The sequence below is a fragment of the Gymnoscopelus microlampas genome (assembly GCF_963454915.1).
Source record: "Gymnoscopelus microlampas genome assembly, chromosome: 13".
Classification (NCBI taxonomy): domain Eukaryota; kingdom Metazoa; phylum Chordata; class Actinopteri; order Myctophiformes; family Myctophidae; genus Gymnoscopelus; species Gymnoscopelus microlampas.
The window spans coordinates 22,813,023-22,833,385 of NC_139950.1; the positions used below are offsets into that span (position 1 = coordinate 22,813,023).

The 20,363-nt window shown below is 40.6% G+C and overlaps 1 protein-coding gene across 1 annotated transcript; it reads right to left on the bottom strand.

Moving 5' to 3' along the window:
* Positions 1 to 926: 926 nt before the first annotated feature.
* On the bottom strand, positions 927 to 19,541 carry LOC311058058 (high-affinity choline transporter 1-like). Its single transcript, XM_084075361.1, has 8 exons — positions 18,748 to 19,541; positions 17,171 to 17,284; positions 14,589 to 14,744; positions 10,347 to 10,495; positions 9,673 to 9,816; positions 7,905 to 8,058; positions 4,903 to 5,120; positions 927 to 4,323 (listed from the first exon to the last, which is right to left on the bottom strand). The coding sequence occupies exons 1-8, from the start codon at positions 18,929 to 18,931 to the stop codon at positions 3,751 to 3,753; spliced, it is 1,692 nt and encodes a 563-aa protein (XP_083931487.1). The 5' UTR covers positions 18,932 to 19,541; the 3' UTR covers positions 927 to 3,750.
* Positions 19,542 to 20,363: the final 822 nt, after the last annotated feature.

Below are 20,363 nucleotides of genomic sequence, written 5' to 3' on the forward strand. Positions count from 1 at the left end.
TAGCATGAGATGTTCTGACAGAGTCACAGATTATCTCTTTTTAATGCAATTCTATTGGTTCTTAACCTCACTGTCAGGTCAAAAGTGCAGTTGGGGTAAAACCTGACTTTGTGACTGTAATTCCTCTTTATGGCCATCATCAGATGTCACTCAATTGTCAAGATATCAGTCTGTTGCTGGGACAAAAGTACCAGTACTAATACCGCTAGTACTGGTAATGGTTCTACTAGTACTAGTAGGACAAAGCAATGTCCTAAATCTTTGAAGTGTTTCCTTTGAGAAGTGGATTTTATTATAAAAATATTTTACTCCAAACGCTGTTCAAGCATAAGGACAACATTCTCACAACTGAACTGATAACGCTTTGCAGCACATTCTGTATAGTGGTGGCTATTACTTACTGAGAAAATCAAATTGATTAACAGTTGCAGTATCTTTGCACTTCTGAATTACAGACAGCTAAATACAGTGTACTGTACAAGAAAATATGTAACTTGGCTGACCTCTCTTTGGTTAATTATATCTACTTTGTTCTATCCATCAAGTTGAGTGAAGTCGGTTATATATTACATTTGCACCGCATGACCCTGCCTTCCCCAGTATGGAAAAAATGGCTAGGGCCAAATGTTGGGTCAGTAGATTATAATGGATTATTATCGTTGTTAACAACAATTGTAAAAAGACACTAGAAACGGCTGAAAATTAAAAGGAAGCAGGCACATGTATGAATGAATCATCACTAATAATAAAAGATGTTGTTGGTTCCATTATGTCACTCAGCTGAATAGAAACAGTATAAGCCCAACCAAAGGCAACATTATCATAACAATGCAAATACACCATAATAGGCTCAGTAACACATTCTAGGCCATAACAGTTACTCTCAAAGGGTTATGTATACTGGGGCATGAACCTTTCATAGCCGATAAAGTTAAGACCCAATTTATTAAGTTACTTCATATTCCCATATTCAAGTGATATCTGTATGTCTGCAACCCAGTCAGTATACATCTCACAGAACATTTGTTAGTACTGGCTTACTGGTTGCGAAACACTGGAGATTTATAGTATGACCTTGCTAAAACAGTTGCTAAAATGGCGTGCAGTCGTGCACAATCATACACCAAAACCGTTTGGATTCATAAGAGAGACAATTTTAGAAATGGAGATCAGAGGTGATTTGGAAAACCACTGACTGCAGACAAAGTATGAATACAGCCCCCTGTACTATCCATATCCATCTTATTGTCTGTCTCTCTCTAGTCATTAAAATACTGTAGTGTAAAGGAACTTGATCTTCTGCAACAGGACACACATCATGATGACAACACTAGCACGGCTTATTATAGATATTTCCATGTCCATTGTTCCAATACACCTTTGGCACACTGACAAGTGAGGAGCAATGCACCACTGCATTTAACACGCGGGTGATATATTTGTGACCTTCACATGTACTGTCAGTCCCATCAGGGGCGGGAGGGGCTGGTAATCAGGACATTGTCACTGCTACCATGCAAAAAAAAAACTCCCAAATGCAGGAAGATAAAGCATGGGGCAGTTGTTATTGCAGTTATCAGCGGGAACCTCCTAAGATGCTACAAATACAGTACATGCAAGACATAGCTACACTTGCAATCTCATATTGCTTTCACAAATTAATATAGCTCTATGAGGTGTACTTGTGGCGACACATTTCCGCAGAGTGGTCAGACATCAAGATCAAACAGAAGGGATCACACTTGAAGAGGTCAATCAAGATGGGACTCAAACCCACAATCTGACAGATTGTGGGTTTGAGGCTTAAGGCTGACACCTTAAGCCCGATTTATACTTTGTTGTACGACGGTGTTACACATCAAAAATAGCCAATCTACAAGTTCAGCAAGCTTGTAAATTGGCTATTTTCGGGTTGTGACACTGTCGTACAACGGAGCATAAACTAAGCATTATTCATTAGGCCACTGTATCTAAAGAAATCATTATTTTTTCATTATCGAAACTGTCATACCAAAAATGTCCTTTCTTTTCTTCTGGAAATAGTCTCAAAGCAGCAAGGAGGTAGAATAAGTTCATTCATTCACACAGTACTTGATGCCATGACAGTGAAAAGGAGAGAATATGGCTGCTTAGGACCAGTTGTGGTTGAAGTCTTGCAAACCACAAACCACAGGGGAGCGTTAATCCAGTATGTGTGTATCTGTTTCTGAAATGCATAAAATGTCCCCTGCCTCCATCCTTGTTGTCCCATGGACATCCAAACATTACAGAATGAAATCCGTCCATTCGTGAACTGCACATTGCCAGATCATATATTAATTGGGGAGAATACAAAATGCACTCTTCTCAAAGACTTGTACAGTGTTGAACACAATGCACACTGTCCAGGAAATTGAAGAACCATGGCACAGAGCAGATCCTGATTATAGTTGCAACTCCACTTCAGATTTTTAACACATTAACTAGAAAATAAATTGGGGTGTAAATCCTGTTTTTACTTGCGTTTGTGTCAATTTAACTGGATATTTTGAGATAAACACGCCAAGACAGACAGACATATATACAGTATTTCTGCAGATAGACAAAGGGATGAATCTATAGACAGACAGACATATGAATAGATATAAACACACAAGTACACAGACATCTTCTACAGATGGATTGATAGCTAGAGATAGACAGACAGATAGATATAACACACAAAGACAGATTAGATATATTTCTACAGACAGACAGAGAGGCATATCCGATATCTACTGTAGGTCTTTTATGTAAGACTCCCTATGGAGGAACAATACATACAGTAACTGCATGCTATTAGAATTTCCATCATTTCAAAACACCAGCTTTGGAGTTCTTTATGTCTGCTTCGTGAAAGGGATTCTTGAGAATGAAAGCATACAGTAAAGACTATAGCGCTATATCTTCTTCACAGGTTGCATAGCTCAGCAATACAATAACAGACCACACAATGGCCTTTGCTTTTTTTTCTTTCCTGCTACTGTTGAGACAGAACATAATCTGTTGAGTTACTGCACAGAAAATATTGTATTCTCTTGTGTTATTTATATGCCTTCTTTTAATTGCATTTGATTGATAGGCTTTCCCTGAGTGATAGTACAACCAATCAATCATGAACCTTGAGAGAATAGTCCATCATTGGACTACTTACATACTGTAACTACCAGTGTTATTGGTTTATCATTCCATAATAAACCCCCACAGCCAGAAGTATCAAAAAGGAAAAAAAACAAACCTATGATTTAGCCTAACTTTCCAATAAAGCTGAAAGTGTAGTCCTAGCAATTAGAATTTGTTTTTTTCATCTTTAATATCCAAATAATCCAAAGAAAGCATTCAAAGTATATAAAAAAATGTTAAAACTTAAAGATGATGAACTGATGTAGTATGAAAAATGAAAAAAACACTCAAAGTTATTACAACTGTCAAATGTCAGAGGAAACGTGGAAAGCATATTTGCCAAACAATTTTTGGTGATGTTAATTCATTTTCCATATTGATGTCAGATACAAAACTACATAAAAAATGTAATGAAAAGCATTTCATGATGACATGAACCAACTGTCCGTAAAGAATACAAAATAGATTGGGCACATCGGTAGATGACCGAATAGTGCGCAATAATCACAACATCCCGATTCAATTCCCACAGGAGACCTGTGTCTCTCTACTCTTCTATATAAATAAGGCAAAAAATTTAAAGTGCTTAAATTTTTTGTTCAATTATCGCTAACATGATGTTGAATCTAACATCGGCTGCGAGACTTGCTCAATTTCATTCACCGCTTTAAAGTTCTCGTCATCGTTTTCTCCTTTGGCACGCGCTGGTGTGTCAGGGGTGAGATTTTGGTGCGACAGCCTGTGGGATTTCACTCCGAACACGTCCCACATCCCAGGAAGCAGCCCTTTGTTGAACAGTAGCGAAGCCAAGTAGGAAAACAGCACAATGGCGATAATCGTGCTGACCATGCAGATGGTCCTGATTGGAGAGCGTTGGACATAAACGCCGTCCACCAGAATGCATCCTGGGAAACGGATGACAGGCGGCAGCCCTATCGATGGCTCTCCACAAAGCACTCTCAAGAGCACACCTGTGAAACAGCCCAGGACGGCCCCGTAGCCATTGGAGATTTCAATGAACAGGACACAGACGAGCTGCGGGAGCATGAGGGTGTAGGTGAGGTCCGAGCGGAGCATCCAGATCATGAGGACGCTGTTATCCAGGAAGGTGAGGAATGTCCCGGCCAGCCCCACTACTACCACGGAGATCCGGATCACCCACTGGATCTCTCTCTGTGATGCCTGGATGGAAAGGAGGACCAAGTTAACAAAGATCCAGAGAGAGAGACAGAGAGAGAGATGTATTAAGCTACAAGTTAAGGCTAAATGGTCAGGGAAATACAGACCAGCATGTGACATTGATTTGCAATTAATGGTTTGAACTAGGTTGCTCATACAGTCTTTGATCCCTATTAAATCCCCATCAGGTTCCACTGTGTATTGGTTAAGATTCCAGACTTTCCGTGATGGGAATTAAAATCTCAGTTAAACCATTTAGGCCAATTAAATGACTTGACACATGATAGTACAAACACTTAATGGCTCATCTTGTACGCTACTCAAATCAAATCTCAGAAAACTAAAACTGATATTTAGATAAAACTAATTATTAGTGGTTTAAAATATAAAAACTCACTGTTTTTACCTAAATGTAAACCCAGTGACCTAATGGATAAGGTATCAGCCTATGGAGCTGAGGAATGAGAGTTCAAATCCCACCTGGGTCAACTATCTTCATATCCCAGTTATGTGGTCAAACTCTTACCTGGTTGTGTCACACCATTATGATCAGTCTGTATATTGCTCTCTCCTCATCCTCACCTGGCTCCTCAGAATGTTCCTGTAGATGTTGGCTGTGAAGATGGAGGCTGCAGACAGCAGGGCGGAGTCTGTGGATGACATCACGGCAGCGGCCACAGCTCCAATGCCGATTATGGACACGATGGGTGGGGTGAGGTACTGCAGGGTGATGGGCAGGATTAGACCCGTCTCATTGCGCTCAAATGGAGACGGAGAACCATACGCGGTCAGGTTCCAGTCTGAGAGAGACAGAGACAGAGGAGATAAGCAGAGGCATCCAGTATGTACTGTAGTAGACAAGAGATATACTGTACTCGACAGGCATGTGAGACAGAGGATCAAGCTGTACTCAAAACAATAAATGTCTCCTTGACTCCCCCATCTTATCTTTGTGTATAACTATGTTCTGATCCCTGTGTTCTACAGAGAACTACTTGACTACCGACCGATGTGCTTAATGTATTTCTCCCATGAGCTCTTGTAATAAACTTCCATCATAGAAATACAAATTGTCTCCAACTCAGCCTCAACATCCTGATTGAGCCAGAATTCCTCGACAATATACAGTGCCTCGCAAAAGGATTGAAAGTGGTCAGATTTGTCTGAATTAGAAATTATACATTGAGATTTTGGAACCGTACGTGTAATATTAATTTTATTTTAATGTTTGGGTCGAGGAATTCATAATTTATGTTGTTTTGTTTTGTTTATTTTATCTATTTTTAAACTCAAAGATGACCATTGAAGTCAAATTTTCAATGTTCTCATAGAGCTTTCAAACCAGACTTTAATGAAAGCTCTGCTAATGTTCATGTTGAGTGTATTTTCTGAATGAATTAAACTGAATTGATTGATATTGTTTGGAAAACAAGCATGCATTTGTAAAACAATTTACACTTTATGTAACTAAAGGTATATAACAGGGTATTTAATTAGTTAGTTAGTTGGTAAGTTAGTTAATACATCTAGATTTTGTTTTTTGTATTTCAAATTATTTTATTGTTTAATGCTGCTACAATGTTTGAACAAAAAAATGTTTTACTCTTATGTACCTGTACACAAAACGTAATGATAAAGATCACGTTGGACCACTATCCTCTTCATCTGAATGTGTTGATTCTCCACACTCACTCCTCTCATCATCATCACTACTACTCTCATCTCATCATATGGAAACAAGCCTTTGGCTTTTATGTGATAATCCATTTGGCTTTTTTGACGTACTGCTGTACTTTTAAAATGTCAATAAAATATTCAGTCAATCAAAAAATCAGAACAGTCCCGAGGTGTGAGTTGCTGGGGCATGGGGGGGAGGGGTGTGACGCACTGGTCAGTGCTTCCCATTCATGAGTTCCCAACCATAACCAAAGGCCAAGGGATGCTCTACTCTAGTAAGTTGCTATGGAACCAGTAAAACGTAACGTAGTTTGACCTTTCCACATGAATATCAAGGAGGCGCATGCACACATAGGAGCCAACCAGTGCCATAGCATCTGCCCCATTACCTTCATAGGAGAAAGTGCAATTTCTGTGCCTATATCATTTCTTTCATTCTCATCTCTGCATACTTTTGCTAGCCTGGTTCCAGACCACAGACTCCGCCCACTCTCTGAGTGGACTGCCTCTCTTGGTCTGGTGTTGTAATGTGAACCTAGGATTTTTCGGTACAAAAAGTACCGTCCAATGAGAGTTGGAGGTGGGAATCCCTTGTGATTGGTTTAGGGAAATTCTTAACCAATTCTAATTGGTTTAGGGAAATTCTAATCCCCTCCCCCTTGTAATCGCCTACACTGGAGCTAATGTCAGACTGGAGCTCCATGCAGCTTCAGTCTGATAATCAGGCTATACTTTTGCTTCAGCTGTGCAGAGATTTCTTTCTTCTTGATGAGCCTCATCTGCTTTCTTTTCATTTCTCTCTGACTGCACAAACATAACATTTGTTCGATCGGCTCCTGTTGTATTGACATTATGTCGATGTTGACCTTTTGACCTCTGAGATGACCTATGTGTACTGTATAAGCAGAGTTTTCATTAGAGACCAATATGAAGGTTCTATGACAATTATGAAAAAGTGACCTTTAAAGTAATACAAGGCAGGTCCACAAATAACGATTTTTAGCAACCTCTGCTGGTCATTACCGTCACTGCAGGTCTTTCGTTTATTCCTGCATTACTCAGAATTCCATTTGTTTTCACCGGAAGACGGAAGCGTTTCAAAAAGCGTTCTTTTAATTGTTTTATACTATCTACGGATCGTTCCTCTTAGCCAGTGGAGCATTAGTTACCGTGAGCTGTGTTTTCTTTTGCTGTTGTTTTTCCATCTTCGAATCCTATAATGTCTTAAAAACATAACCTTTTTTTTTAAAGTTACCTAGTATTACTTTAAAAGATGAAAATCAGCAGCCATCTTGGACCAGAAGTTTGAAATAGGTTAAATCATCAAAGCAACACCAGTTAAGAATTGCCCAACCCCAAAAGTCACTGAGACCATGTACTGATCAGCACTGTAGGCCAAACCATTGAATATAGCTTATGGTAGCCATTTTGGATTTGGGGATCTACATTTTTTTTCTACAGATTTTCACAATGAGCTTGTAGATGCTATTCGCTATGAATAGACCAATAATTTGTTTACCAACATTGAGACTGGATGCACAGGTGATTGTTTCATGCAATCAATTCTCAGCGTGTTGTTTCGGGGTGCGCTAGTTTCAGCACACCCCAACCCCCTCTTGTGTGTTGGCTAGTGCTGCGCGCCCTAGCGAGATCTGACAGAATGGCTTTGACGCTTGCGCAGTATGACGCTTGCAACCAGTGTGACGTCGTCTGTTAAGGGGTCTATACAGACGTGCCTTGAGGTTATGACAAGGCATACCCATTGTGTAGGTTTGAAAACCTATACTGCAGATATCGTAAGTCAAGCAGTGCAGTAGTCTATTAGGAAGAATAGCTAGTGCTATCCAATAAACAATAGTACAGTGTAGCATTGTATTGCAAAAATGTATGAGCCCTTTATCTAGCACCTGTTGATGCAGCAGCTGCCCCCAGCAGTATGGGAGGGATTCCAAAGGTAGGGACAATCATGGCAGCAGCAAAGCAGGTGATCTTGGCTGTAGATGAGGACGAGGCAGACAAGGTCCTCTGGTGGAAGTTCTGAAGACCCAAGTTCCCTAAACCCTGAGAGGAGAAGAGCAGGGAGAAAGAGTAAGGCTGGTGTTGGAGATTGAGAACAAGACTAGTTTGTAAATCGAACTTCTATGATTTTTTTATTAGTTGCGGATTAACATTATGTAGAGGTTGAGCAAGTTATACAGTATGACCCAAGACCCCTGTCTGTGAGTTCATATGAAATTTCAACATTACATGGATGCCATCCAAAACAAAGGCTTATTTTCCTAAATCCCTGACAACTGGCCTTTATGAACAGTAGTAATCATTGTAGGTGAAGCAGAGCTGGATATATTTAATGCACAGTGTGTGCCAGCTCAGTGGCCTTGTGGTTAGAGTGTCCGCCTTGAGATTGAGAGGTCGGGTTCAATCCCCGGTCGAGTCATACCAAAGACTATAAAACTATCTGCTTGGCCCTCAGTATCAAGGGTTGGCTTAGGGGTAAGTCCCTGCAACATACTAGCGTCATGTCCAGGGGGTGTACTTGTACATCAAGCTGCTTCACGCTACAGAAACAGGAGATAGGCCGCATGGGCTGCATGGCACCGTTGGTTCCCAAGGCTACTACTGACTTACTTACTGTGTGTGCATACATGGGAATAGTTTTTGCCCTATGAGATGTGTTTGCAAGTACTTGTCAAACTAAAGTTAATGAACTGCTCTACAGCAGAAGTGGGCAACCTTTTTGGGGACACGGTAGCTGTTTTCCAAGGATGGTGTGATCTACACCATTGCCAGTAGACAGTGAAAACCACCACCGCTGCTATGTCTTATTATAGCCTGGTAATTGGAATAATGTCAAAAATGTCAAACAATAATGCAATAATTATTTATAGGAAAATACTGATGACAGCACTTTATCTATGTTCCTTCTGCTTTTTCTCAACTGTCGGCTGGAAAAGTGTCAAATGATTTGAGGTCTTTCTAAGTTTCCTTTCCTGGTAATTTTTGTGCACTGTTGCTGATGAGGCAAATACATTTTCCATTTGACATGACAGAAGATTATTCTCTTCCCTTTTTACATGGACACCATGTCTTTTGTCTTATGACTCATTCTCAATACTGTTGTGTTGTCTTGTCTCATCCCGTTTGCAGTGGTTTAAAAGTAGTAGACAAGTACAAAACAGGTTACACCCCTGGACCATTCATATGATGCCAGGGCCGTTCCTGTGTTAATTTGCGCTGCACCGCTCCCCTGATATGATCTGTTGGGGTTAGAATTTCATGCAGCCAGCAATCCTGAGTGTGATATCAATGGATGTTTTTGTCTGGGTTTTCAAATTGCTCCTTGATCGACCAAAAAGCCTCTCAGACACGGTTGCCCAACCCTGGGCTAAAGGTTCACCAGTTTAAATATGAGAGGCTAAAGTGAAGATGCAACTCTTTTTCTCCCACAGCAAATACTGCCCTTAAGCAAGGCAATGAATCCCCTGCTGTTACAATGGACGTCCCAGTGGCAAGAGCAGCAGACTGCACTTCAAATGGGCAATGCAAAGGTATGGACGTAGTGTATTGCAACTGTAGGCACGTGAAGTACGGCGTTGTTGTGAAAGAGCATATGTGTTTACATGCATGCAGGAGCACGGCTAGGCAGTGAACACCATGCTGTTTCTATTACCTTACCAGCAGTAAAAAGTCATCAATCCATTTCCATGCTCTGTCTGCCGGCACAGAACCAATCCAGGGAGGCTGGAATGTATAGTTGACAGCTGTCTTGGTGATGTCAGACGTGCCAGGTGCCATGAGGGTATAGGGGACACACAGCCACTGCAAAGAAAGAAAGGCCTTGAGTCCAATGAAGTGTAAAATATTAAATTTCATCCGTCCTAAAATAAAGCCTTCCTAGTTAGCTGCTAATACTTTCCCACTTGAACCCTATATACTTAGTCTATCAAGGGCAACAGTAGCTGATCTACAAGCTCACAACGTGTCGTGTTGTGACACATTGTGAGCCATTTTCGCCCCAATGTTTGCCTAATTTATCCGAATGTTCACCTATTATGACATACCCACAATAGGGACGCTAAGGTTCATGTGGCTCTGGTAATTAGGGTTAATCGTCTCACAAATAATTGCGATTAACGTTTTTTAAATTACATTTGTTTGATTGGCTTTTAGGCTTGGTAAACAAGAATTCCACAGGGCAGATGTGACAAATAATTGCGTACAGGCAATTATGTAATAATTGTGACAGGCCTAGCTCTGGTATCTCTGGTAAAACTCACCCACTCAGACGCACGCACCAAAACGACAAGCCCTGATCTGGGAAATGAAACAGGAACCAGGAATGTACTCACCAGGCTGATGAAGATGAGGATGAGTTGTATGATGTCTGTATAAGCCACAGAGTAAAGACCTCCCATCAGGGTGTAGGTAATGGCCACTGCCGCAGAAATCCAGATGCTTACAGTGTAGGGCAAGTCCAGAATTACACTCATGGTGACACCTAGGGAAAAAACCCACAATCCACATTGAGGTTGACATGTGAAGGTTGGGACACTCAGCTGATGATAATATGACCCAGAACGAATTGCGATGAGTCATACACATGCATGCATGTGTATGCGCTCGCGCGCGCACACACGCACTTTTATTTTGTATCGTTGTCTGTTGTACTGTTGTCCAGTTGTTTGAGGGGTGAATGTTTAATGGACCACAATGGAAATTGGACCACAATGGAAACAAGCCAATGGCTTTTTGTGCATCATACATTAGGCGTCTTTTTAATTTGTCAATAAAATATTCAATCAATATCATCAATATTTTCACTTAACCCATTGAAACCAGGAAAGCATCTGTGTAATTTTAGATTTTAGCATTGGTTATTCAAAAATAGCAGATATACAAGCTCAGCTTGTACAGCAAGCTTGTATATCTACTATTTTTGAAAAATCTTGAAAGTGTGAGAAGTACTGATTTAGAAGGCATTTGTAGAATCGGCCTCAGGTCTTAATGGGTTAAAAGACTTATGTGGGCTTGAAATGTAACCTTGGACCACCAGAATATAATTCTTACTTTTTTTTACCTGAAATGGTCAATGAAGCTTGAAAATTGATCGAAGATTCTGTGAGGTCTCAAATGTTGCCAAATTCTTCCTGATAAGATGTTGCCAGGCAACAAGCACGGCTACTGTTACAGAAAGTGGCTCGTTTTCATTTGGAGGATTACAAGAGTTCCAGTCACCCTGGTCTTGCTGTGTTTTTCTTTTCTTTTCAGGTAATAGGATTTGGGGCCCAAGCTTCAAGAGTTTCAGTCAGTGAGGATTACAAGACATCAGTGAGTCATTTATCATTTCTAATAGGACTGCAGTACATTATGCTGCGTGATGGACAGGCTTGCATCCTTGTTTCCAACAAAGCCACAGCTAGTTTCAAAGGTTGGTTATTGAAATAATCAAATTAAATAGTACAGTGTCTGAACTTACAGTTCGAAGGCTGTTAAGCTCTTGAGTTATGTGCTGTTCAGTATGTTAACGGTTATGTCACCACTGAGCAGTAGTAAATCCTAATTCATACTCTGGGAGCCAAGCCATGGCTCATGGCTCATGGTCCATGGCTCATGGCTCATGACTCAGGGCTCTGATACAGAGCTATGAGCCATGAGCCATAATCAGGCTATGCTGTCTGAGCCATGATTGGCTCAGACAGCATAAATTGGGCTTAATGGAACAGATACTGAAACTGAGATTTTATTCTATTTTGTGATTAATAGTAACTTAACTGACAATTTGTCCATTTTGATTATCTGTAGTATTTCTATGTAGAAAATACGTAGATGTTTTACCAAATTTTGTAAATTGATTTACCAAAAAATAATAATCTTGAGAGCATTGTTTAGCGCTCCCTCACATGGCCCAAATCCCTGTACCTGCTGGCGAAATGTAGTTTGTTTAATGAGAGGAAATAAGTATCGTTCTGTCTTCCCTCAATGACTGTCATTGAAATTGCCTTGAATAAATCAGGGTTGTTAAGGGCATTATGCCCTTAGAGCCTTCATTATGCCCTTAAGGGCATTATGCCCTTAAAGGGCATTTTGTCTCGTTAGAAATGTTACATGACTTGTTTTATTGTCTGTGGGTACTCCATCTTGTCCTGAAAAGCATCTAAATTATACCTGCTTTTAGGTCAAAGTCGTTTTTTCTAATGATAGATTTGACCTCCCCTCTCAGTCAGAACTGCAGACTCACTCTCCAAACCCCTCCCCATTTTCCGCCGCAGTCTGAAAACTAACCTTCAGACTCCACCTCACCCCTAGCGCTCCTCATTCTTTATATCCCCCTTTTCTTTTTTAATAGATGATATTCATACTATGCAGAAATACTGTATGTTAGTTATTGTTCAAATATGTTATTTAGATAGACATATACTGGTTAATTGACCATAAATGCTAAGAATGTAGTTTAGACAGATACTAGGTTTGATGTTTACCTGGTATCCTAGTTACTTTGACTAGAGCACTAAATTGTTTTTCGTTATACTCAACGTATGTAAACAATTGTCTTACAGTGTCATTTCTTGACTAATGGACCACAATGGAAACAAGCCCCTGGGGCTTTTTGTGTTATCCTTTTAGAATAACCTTGGACTTTACTACCTGTATTGTTGATAATCATGTTAATACAGTATTAAATCAATTAATCAATCAATCAATCAAAAAATACTATGTTCATTTACTCTGATCTTGCACTTGTACATTTCTCTGGAGAGAGTCAGCTAAATTCCTAATTTGTTTATTGTAGATCTGAGTACAATACAAGTATTTAATATTATAGATCAGGATTAGAAAGCCCATTTTGGAGATCCCTGCATCCACGCAAATCAAGTGTTGTAAGCCAACGGTTTCTGTTGTGTGTGATGTCAGACCAGAGCTCAATCAGCGAGAGAGAGGGAGAGGGTGAAAGAGAGAGACCATTTCTCCCATGCAATAACCTGGCCAGTGCTCCGTACAGAAAGCCTGAATGCGCTGACAATGCATCGCAAACTGATGTCTTGTAAACCTCACTGAAACTCTTGAAGCTTGGGTCACAAATCCTATTACCTAAAAAGAAAAGAAAAACGCAGCAAAACCAGGGGTGAACTCTCTTAATCCTGTAAATGGAAACTGGCCACTTTCCATAACAGTAGGACTACTTGTTGCCCGGCAACATCTTATCAGGAAGAATTTGGGAACATTTGACCTGAAATTGCTTTCAATTTACAAGCTTCATTGGCAATTTCAGGTACAAAAATATATTCTGGTGGTGATTTCAGACTACACCTCTCTTGAAGTTACATTGCACCCACTAAGGTGAACGTGGTCTCTTGTAAGAAAAAGAGTTGCATAGAAAAATTACAAGTTGGTAGACATCTTGAAGTAGTCATGGAGTCAGACCTGAATTTCAACAGCCAGATTAAGACTATTACAAAGTCAACCTTCTATTACCTTAAGAATATATAAAGGACTGAAAGACTTACATATGTTTGGTTTCAGTAGTAGACTCGACTACTATAAATGTCTTGCCATAAGTGTCTTGCCAAAAAAAAATCGAAGTTGGCTGAAGTTGATTCAGAATGCTGCTTCTCGAGTCCTTATAGTACTAAGAGATCTTTACACTGGCTCCCTGTTTGTCAAAAAATACTATCGTTGCTTTATAAAGCACTGAATGGTTTAGGGCCAAAATACATTTCTGGCTACATCATGAACCATCCTTACCTCTCAGGATGTCTGGGACAGGTCAGCTTTACTGCGTGTCCCCAGAATCTAAACTAAACGTGGACAAGCAGTGTTCAGTTTTTATGCACCACATATCTGGAACAAACTCCCTGAAAACTGTAGGTCAGCTACAATTCTCAGAGACTTTTTGGTGCATTGTAATTTCATTCTCTTATTTTTCTGTTTTATTTCAACATATTCATATTTCATCATTATTTGTAATTGTATTTTGTGTAAAGCACTAGAATTGCCTTGTTGTTGATAAGTGCTCTACAGATAAACTGCCTTCAAGCCCATGCTGCCGATATCATACAGTATACTGCAGCCAGATGACACGACACGACACACACACACACGCAAAGGGTGTTTCATGATAGCAAGGATTATCACATCCATGCATAGAAGTGTAACCCTGGTTTAAGCCCATGCTATATAGTGGTTCTTCTTGTTACAGCCGGAGGGAATTTCATCTCAAACTAATCATACGATTAGACAAAAGGTAATATTACACTCAAAGCTCAACATATAAGCATAGTATTATATCATTTGATACGATGCATCACATGCACAAACCCATGCCTACACACTTTTATATAACAAAAACAGACATGCACACAGTTGTGGTGCCCACACATACACTCTGTCTCTCACTCTCTCTCTCTCGCGCTCTCTCTCTCTCTCACACGCACACACGCACACACACACACACACACACACACACACACACACACACACACACACACAGGCCTAACACTGCAGACTGCACAAACCCATACACACACAAACCCATGCCAACACACACAACCGCATACAATCTGTGTTGCACTTACTGATAGTCACATCCTTACCTAAGCCTATAAGTGTTCCTGCCACCCACATAATTTCTGATGCGAGTGCGGCCAGTGACAGAGCGGCTGTCGGTACTTTTCCATACTTGATCTGGAAAGGGTCCATCATGGTGACGTATTTCCGGTCTCTCATCGGCTGGGCAAAGAAAAGTCCACCTCAAACACAAAGCAGATATAGACTGATTTGAGATATGCTTATTATGTTATATTTGGACTGTTTATTGGTCATTTCAGCGTTTTTGTTTTTTGCTTTTTGTACATGGCATTCAAAGTTCACTTCAAACCCAGAACAGAAAATTAAAGATTGATTTATTACTTAGATCTATTTGGAAATTATAGGAAGATTTACAGTTTACAGTTTACATATCAGTGCAAAAATAAGAGCAGGGTTGAGGGTTTGTGTTGTTTTATTAAATATATATCTGATATAAATACTCATTAATACCACAAATTTAATTTAATGAAATACTGTATATTATATCTGTTATTATCTTTAGTTGTAGGACATAGCCATATTTGTCTTATACTATGCTAATCCTTTTATCATTTTTATGTTGCTTTGCATAATATGTTTATTAGAAAAAAAAGACTGTAGCATGTGTGTTAAGAATTATTCCCATTTTAGCCTAATCACCCCCCCCCCCCTCAATAGCACACTATAGTGTAAATTTAACTGAGTGTACACATGGAACTGTAAAGGTCCATTTGGTTCCATTTGTAGTATACACTTCAAATGAACACTGAGGATAATACTCTACAGACTCAAGGTTATGTTGGATGTGTTCTTGTGTTTGGGTGAAACACTGTAGATAAAATGGTCTGCTGTTAACAGTCCATAGTATTTGGTATACAGTCTGCTACAGTGTGTCTGATATTAAGGGCCTCCTGTATGTGGATGGTCCTGTTTATCTACTTGTGCTTTTGCTTGGGGGCCACTTGGCACATGTGTATATATGGCCAACGGTCACGGTGTACCATTCATTCATGCCAGTTAACATTCACTGAGGTATGAGGAAACCCCGTTTTTCATTCACATGAAACTGGAATGCATGGTGGTGATACGGACACAAATCTAGCTATAGGTTGCACTGCAAACAGGTTTTGGAGCCATTCTGCTTTTATTTACATTTTGGCATCGCTTATTCAGATAAAAAAAATATGATTTAATAGGATCATAAGAGCAATGGCAACAACATATTTCATAACTAATCATCTGATCGATAAGTCAAGGGGAATTGTTTTTACAGCATTCCATACCAAAAGCTAGATCTATCCTTTAAGTAGCCTACTGTCATGCCATTTGGTAGACATGTTTCCAGAATGACCCCTCTGTGCGGTGTGCATGCAGTACACAATAAAATCCTCAGTGTTCATTTATCCATTGGGTTACGTTTGCACATTCTCAGAGATAAATTACTTATGATTCTGTTTGCATGTATAGCAGGGGTGGATTCTGTGGGAAAAGATTGGATAACCCTGGCGAATGCTACTGTATGCTCACCCACTCAGATGCACTGCGAATAGAATACAGTGCTAACCCTAGCATTTTTGGTGCCATGTTCTATTCTAGGATAGCGTGGACATAGTACCAACATACGGATGCAAGATCAACGCAGATCAGTGGCCTGGCACTTTACAGAATTACAGCACGGTGGATCATCTTTGAGGTATGTAGGTACTAGGGAATGCCAAGATACCAAGAAGGGGGTCAACACTGATAATATATTGCTCAGGAGAAGAAGTTATTACTTACACACATGGCTGTAAAAACCATGTCTCCAAAAGTGTTGAACTATAATGACCTGCCCAAAACTGGGATGATGCCAGTGTTAAATAAAAACACTTCTTGTGAATGTTTACTCTAACTAAGAAGTATATCTGGTTTATTTATCATTACTTTTTCTTCATGTAAACCGACAATGTGCAATTTATGGGTCTCTATATATTCGTTTTTGGTGTTTTGGTATTCTATTTTGTTCACCTCCTAGACAATGATAGCCTGTATACCTAATGCAGTAATGACTACTGATTGCACCTTTGTGCACCATTGTGAGTGCACCTGCATCCACTCTTGGAGTGACATCATAGCAGGTGACGAGTCTGTATATGGGAAGACCAAACAGGTACTTTTTAATTGACCTGACGAAGATTTTTGAGTATGAGGAAGTCTAATCCATAGCTTGCTGTGCCGGTTCTGGTCATTGAAAATTGTGTTATTTTCTACCCATTAACCCATTTTGGGCAGGAACCCCTATTTGTAACTATACCTTTCAGGACGGGAACCCCTTTTGGGGTTACTGTTGCTATGTACAGTATATAGCAACATACATTCTTTTGACATTTTTTTTATAAATATTTGAAGTTTTTCAGAAAACTTAGGTCAGGATTTAGAAGGCGTTTTTAGAATCGGCCTAAATGGGTTAAGAGAGACAGGACCACAAGGGCTATCATTTTAAGATGTCAAGTCTTACTTTTCTAATCTAATTTATTTTAGTTTGCAAGAAAGTAAAAAATGGAAAAAAAATAACAAACATCAACAACAAAACATGTATGTTAAGATAGATATAAAAATAGAGGCATACCAATAATAAAACACATGGTCGCTGAGAGTGGCATGACTGCCCAGACTAGTCCCATGGAGGGGTTGTACACTGCCTCCGTTGTGCCTACAATGAAACCTCCTCCAACCCAGGTAGCTGTAAAATGCACACGCACACGCACACACACACACACACACACACACACACACACACACACACACACACACGAACAGGGTCACATTCACATACCAAAACACACCAACAGAGACAGCAAACTTACGTAACCCCATATGGGCAGATTAAAAATGGTTGCCACCTGCTTTGACATGAGATAGCAATCACTCTTATCTAACACTCATATTTGCCATATGTCAGATATAATAAAAACATGAATATTGTAATGTATTAAGAAAAAACACAAGAAACACCTTCCAAATGTTGACTTTACCATGCTATATGCACATTGCTGTCTCAATGCATTGCCCCTTTACCTAAATCTCTGCTCAGGGGCTGAAGATAAAGAGGTGAAACCAAGCAGGTGGTACTATCACATAAAATGAGCAAGTAATAATAATAGCTCATGCACATTCACAGATAGGGGTGATGTCAGGTAAGCCAGGACATGAGGTAAAATAGGATATAAATTAGCGTTGAGGCACTGCGCTCTTTAAATATTAGCACCCAGCCACTGAAAATGTCTTTGAATTGTTGCTGCAACACTGCCAACATAAAACAATAGTTTTGATTGGTCTGTAGTAATCAGGAAGTGTGGGGCAGAACCTTGAAGGACATCAGGTCAGGCCAATCACTGAGTAAGTGCTCTGTGACATATCGAATTTCACTTTTTCATAATAAGGGTGCTAAACCAAAAACAGACTATTTACAAAACGGTATTATGATGAAATATTCCATGGAGTCTTTTAATAGACATATTTGCTAAATACCTTTTTTTCTTCTTTTTTTTTAATGAAGAAGTGTCTGAAGCACTGTCATGTGTCCCATTTAAGCAAAAGGTGTTCAGTCGTGTGTGTGTGTGTGTGTGTGTGTGTGTGTGTGTGTGTGTGTGTGTGTGTGTGTGTGCACGCGCGCGCGTCCGTGCGTGTGAACTCTATCACTTTTTGTATAGTGTGATGGGTGATGGCACTGTATTTTAATTTGCAATTTGCTTAGTAAGGCCTGGGGGACGCACGGTTTTACGCGTGCGCGTGCACAGGCACATACCCTCTCCCTCTCTTGCCCCCTCCCTCTCTCTCTCTCTCACACACAGACACACACATACACACACACAGAGAAAAGAGAAAGTATTGTTAGGAAATGCAGTTGATTCATGCTACAGCTCTCTTCACTAATTGCCGTGAACGTGAGAAAATATGGGTATTGGAATGTTTGAAGGTCTGTGGTTTCTAAACATGTAGCCTATGTACAACCAAAAAATCTCAATATGTCAGAGATTCGTGATTTACTGGAGAAAAAAAAACATGAGTGGATAACCGGCTTTTTGATGGTCTCCTCGGCTTTTCTACCAAAACGTGTCACAAAATGAACCGATCCCATTCATTCTAATCCATCCGCACTCACCCGTCACGGTAAAGACCCCCACCACCAGGCTGATCACTTACCCGTCATGGTAAAGATCCCCACCACCAGGTTGATGCCCCGGTTGCCCAGCAAAGCCATCTCCGTCTCGTCTCCCTTGGTCTTCTTCGCCTCCCTCTTGGACTTGAACGATGCCCAGATGCCGGTTCCGAGGACCAGCAGGTAGAAGAGCAACATCACCACCACTCCCGGCACGTTCAGAGCCATGATGAAGCCTAGAGATCTAATCTATCCACCTTCCTTTGACCTGACTTGAATGAAACGTCCTTCTCTCCTCGGCAGCAGCCTGACTGTGTGGCAGCAATGCTTCTGTCTGACTAGAACTACGCACCACGTTGTCGCATTCCGTCGACTGAGTCACTAACCTTCGCCTCGGCAGAAGCAAAGACTGCGGCTGTGCCCGCAGTAGATTAATAGACCACACCTCGGCTCAATCCTTTATGACCACCCTCTCTGATTTGTCTCCGCAGGGATCCAGGGCAGCACACAACAGTAGCCTAGACTACCTAACCCTACCAGATGAATGAATAAATTGCGCACCAATCAATTCAGCAGCCTCTCCTCGCTTGGCGCGTCGCCAGGATGTGTAAACGGCTGCCCGGGCGTTAGAGGCATTACCAGAATACCGTTAATGCTGAACGTGACGCGTCGTGTAACATAAGAGCCTTCATTCGCAAAGCAGGTCGCCGCCGTCGTTGACATAAGCTAAGAATAAAAAGGCATTTTCCGACCGACGCAGCGATGGGTATTTTTAGCGTTCACATTAGACGCGCCATATTGTGCTCGGTTCTCCTCCTCGTCCTTCGTCCTTCAGGCTCAAGGGCGAATTCTTGTTTTTAATCCGGATGTTCCGTAGATTAACACACGGCCCCGTTGCAGCTGTTAATCTAGGTCACCGAAAATGCATGGTGGCCTATTGAATTCCATAAGGGTCTGGTGTGGAGAGGAGACTGAGACTAGAGGAGGAGCAGGAGAGCACAGGAACAGGTGATAGGCCACCTAGGGATGGATAATGAATGAGATGCTGCAGGAAGGCTCTGCATCTGATCATCACGAGGAACCGGCTATGCTTTAACCCAGTGGTTCTCAACCTGTGGGTCGGGACCCCCAGGGGGTCCCCACATGATAGTGGAGTGACCTTTTCAATACCTAAAAGGAAAAAAGACCATTACTGCATCAAAAGTAATCAACAAACTATACTATAAAAACTGGTCAAACATTGGCCAAATTGTCAAATAATATAAGAAAGGAAAAGAAAAATAGCTGAGCTTGTAGATCTGCTATTTTCACAATATTTATCTGTGGATGAATATACAAACAAAATGTAATGCTTCAACTCCTACAATTGCAAGTGCTTGTCAGGGTGGGGGGTTCACAGTTAAAATATGATTATTTTTGGGGAGAACTCTGACTTACAAGCAATAAGATACAAGTAAAATACAGCAAATACACAAAACCAAAAACTGAAGGAAAACACATCAGTCAGCTGAACCATACAGAAAATCTACAGTGCAATCCGCAAAACAGCACTCCCGTCACGACACTTCCGTCACGACATCTTAATATCTGCTATTTTTGAATAGCCAAAGAAATCTAAAATGACAGATGTTTTGCAGGTCTTAATGGGTTAACGCTGAGC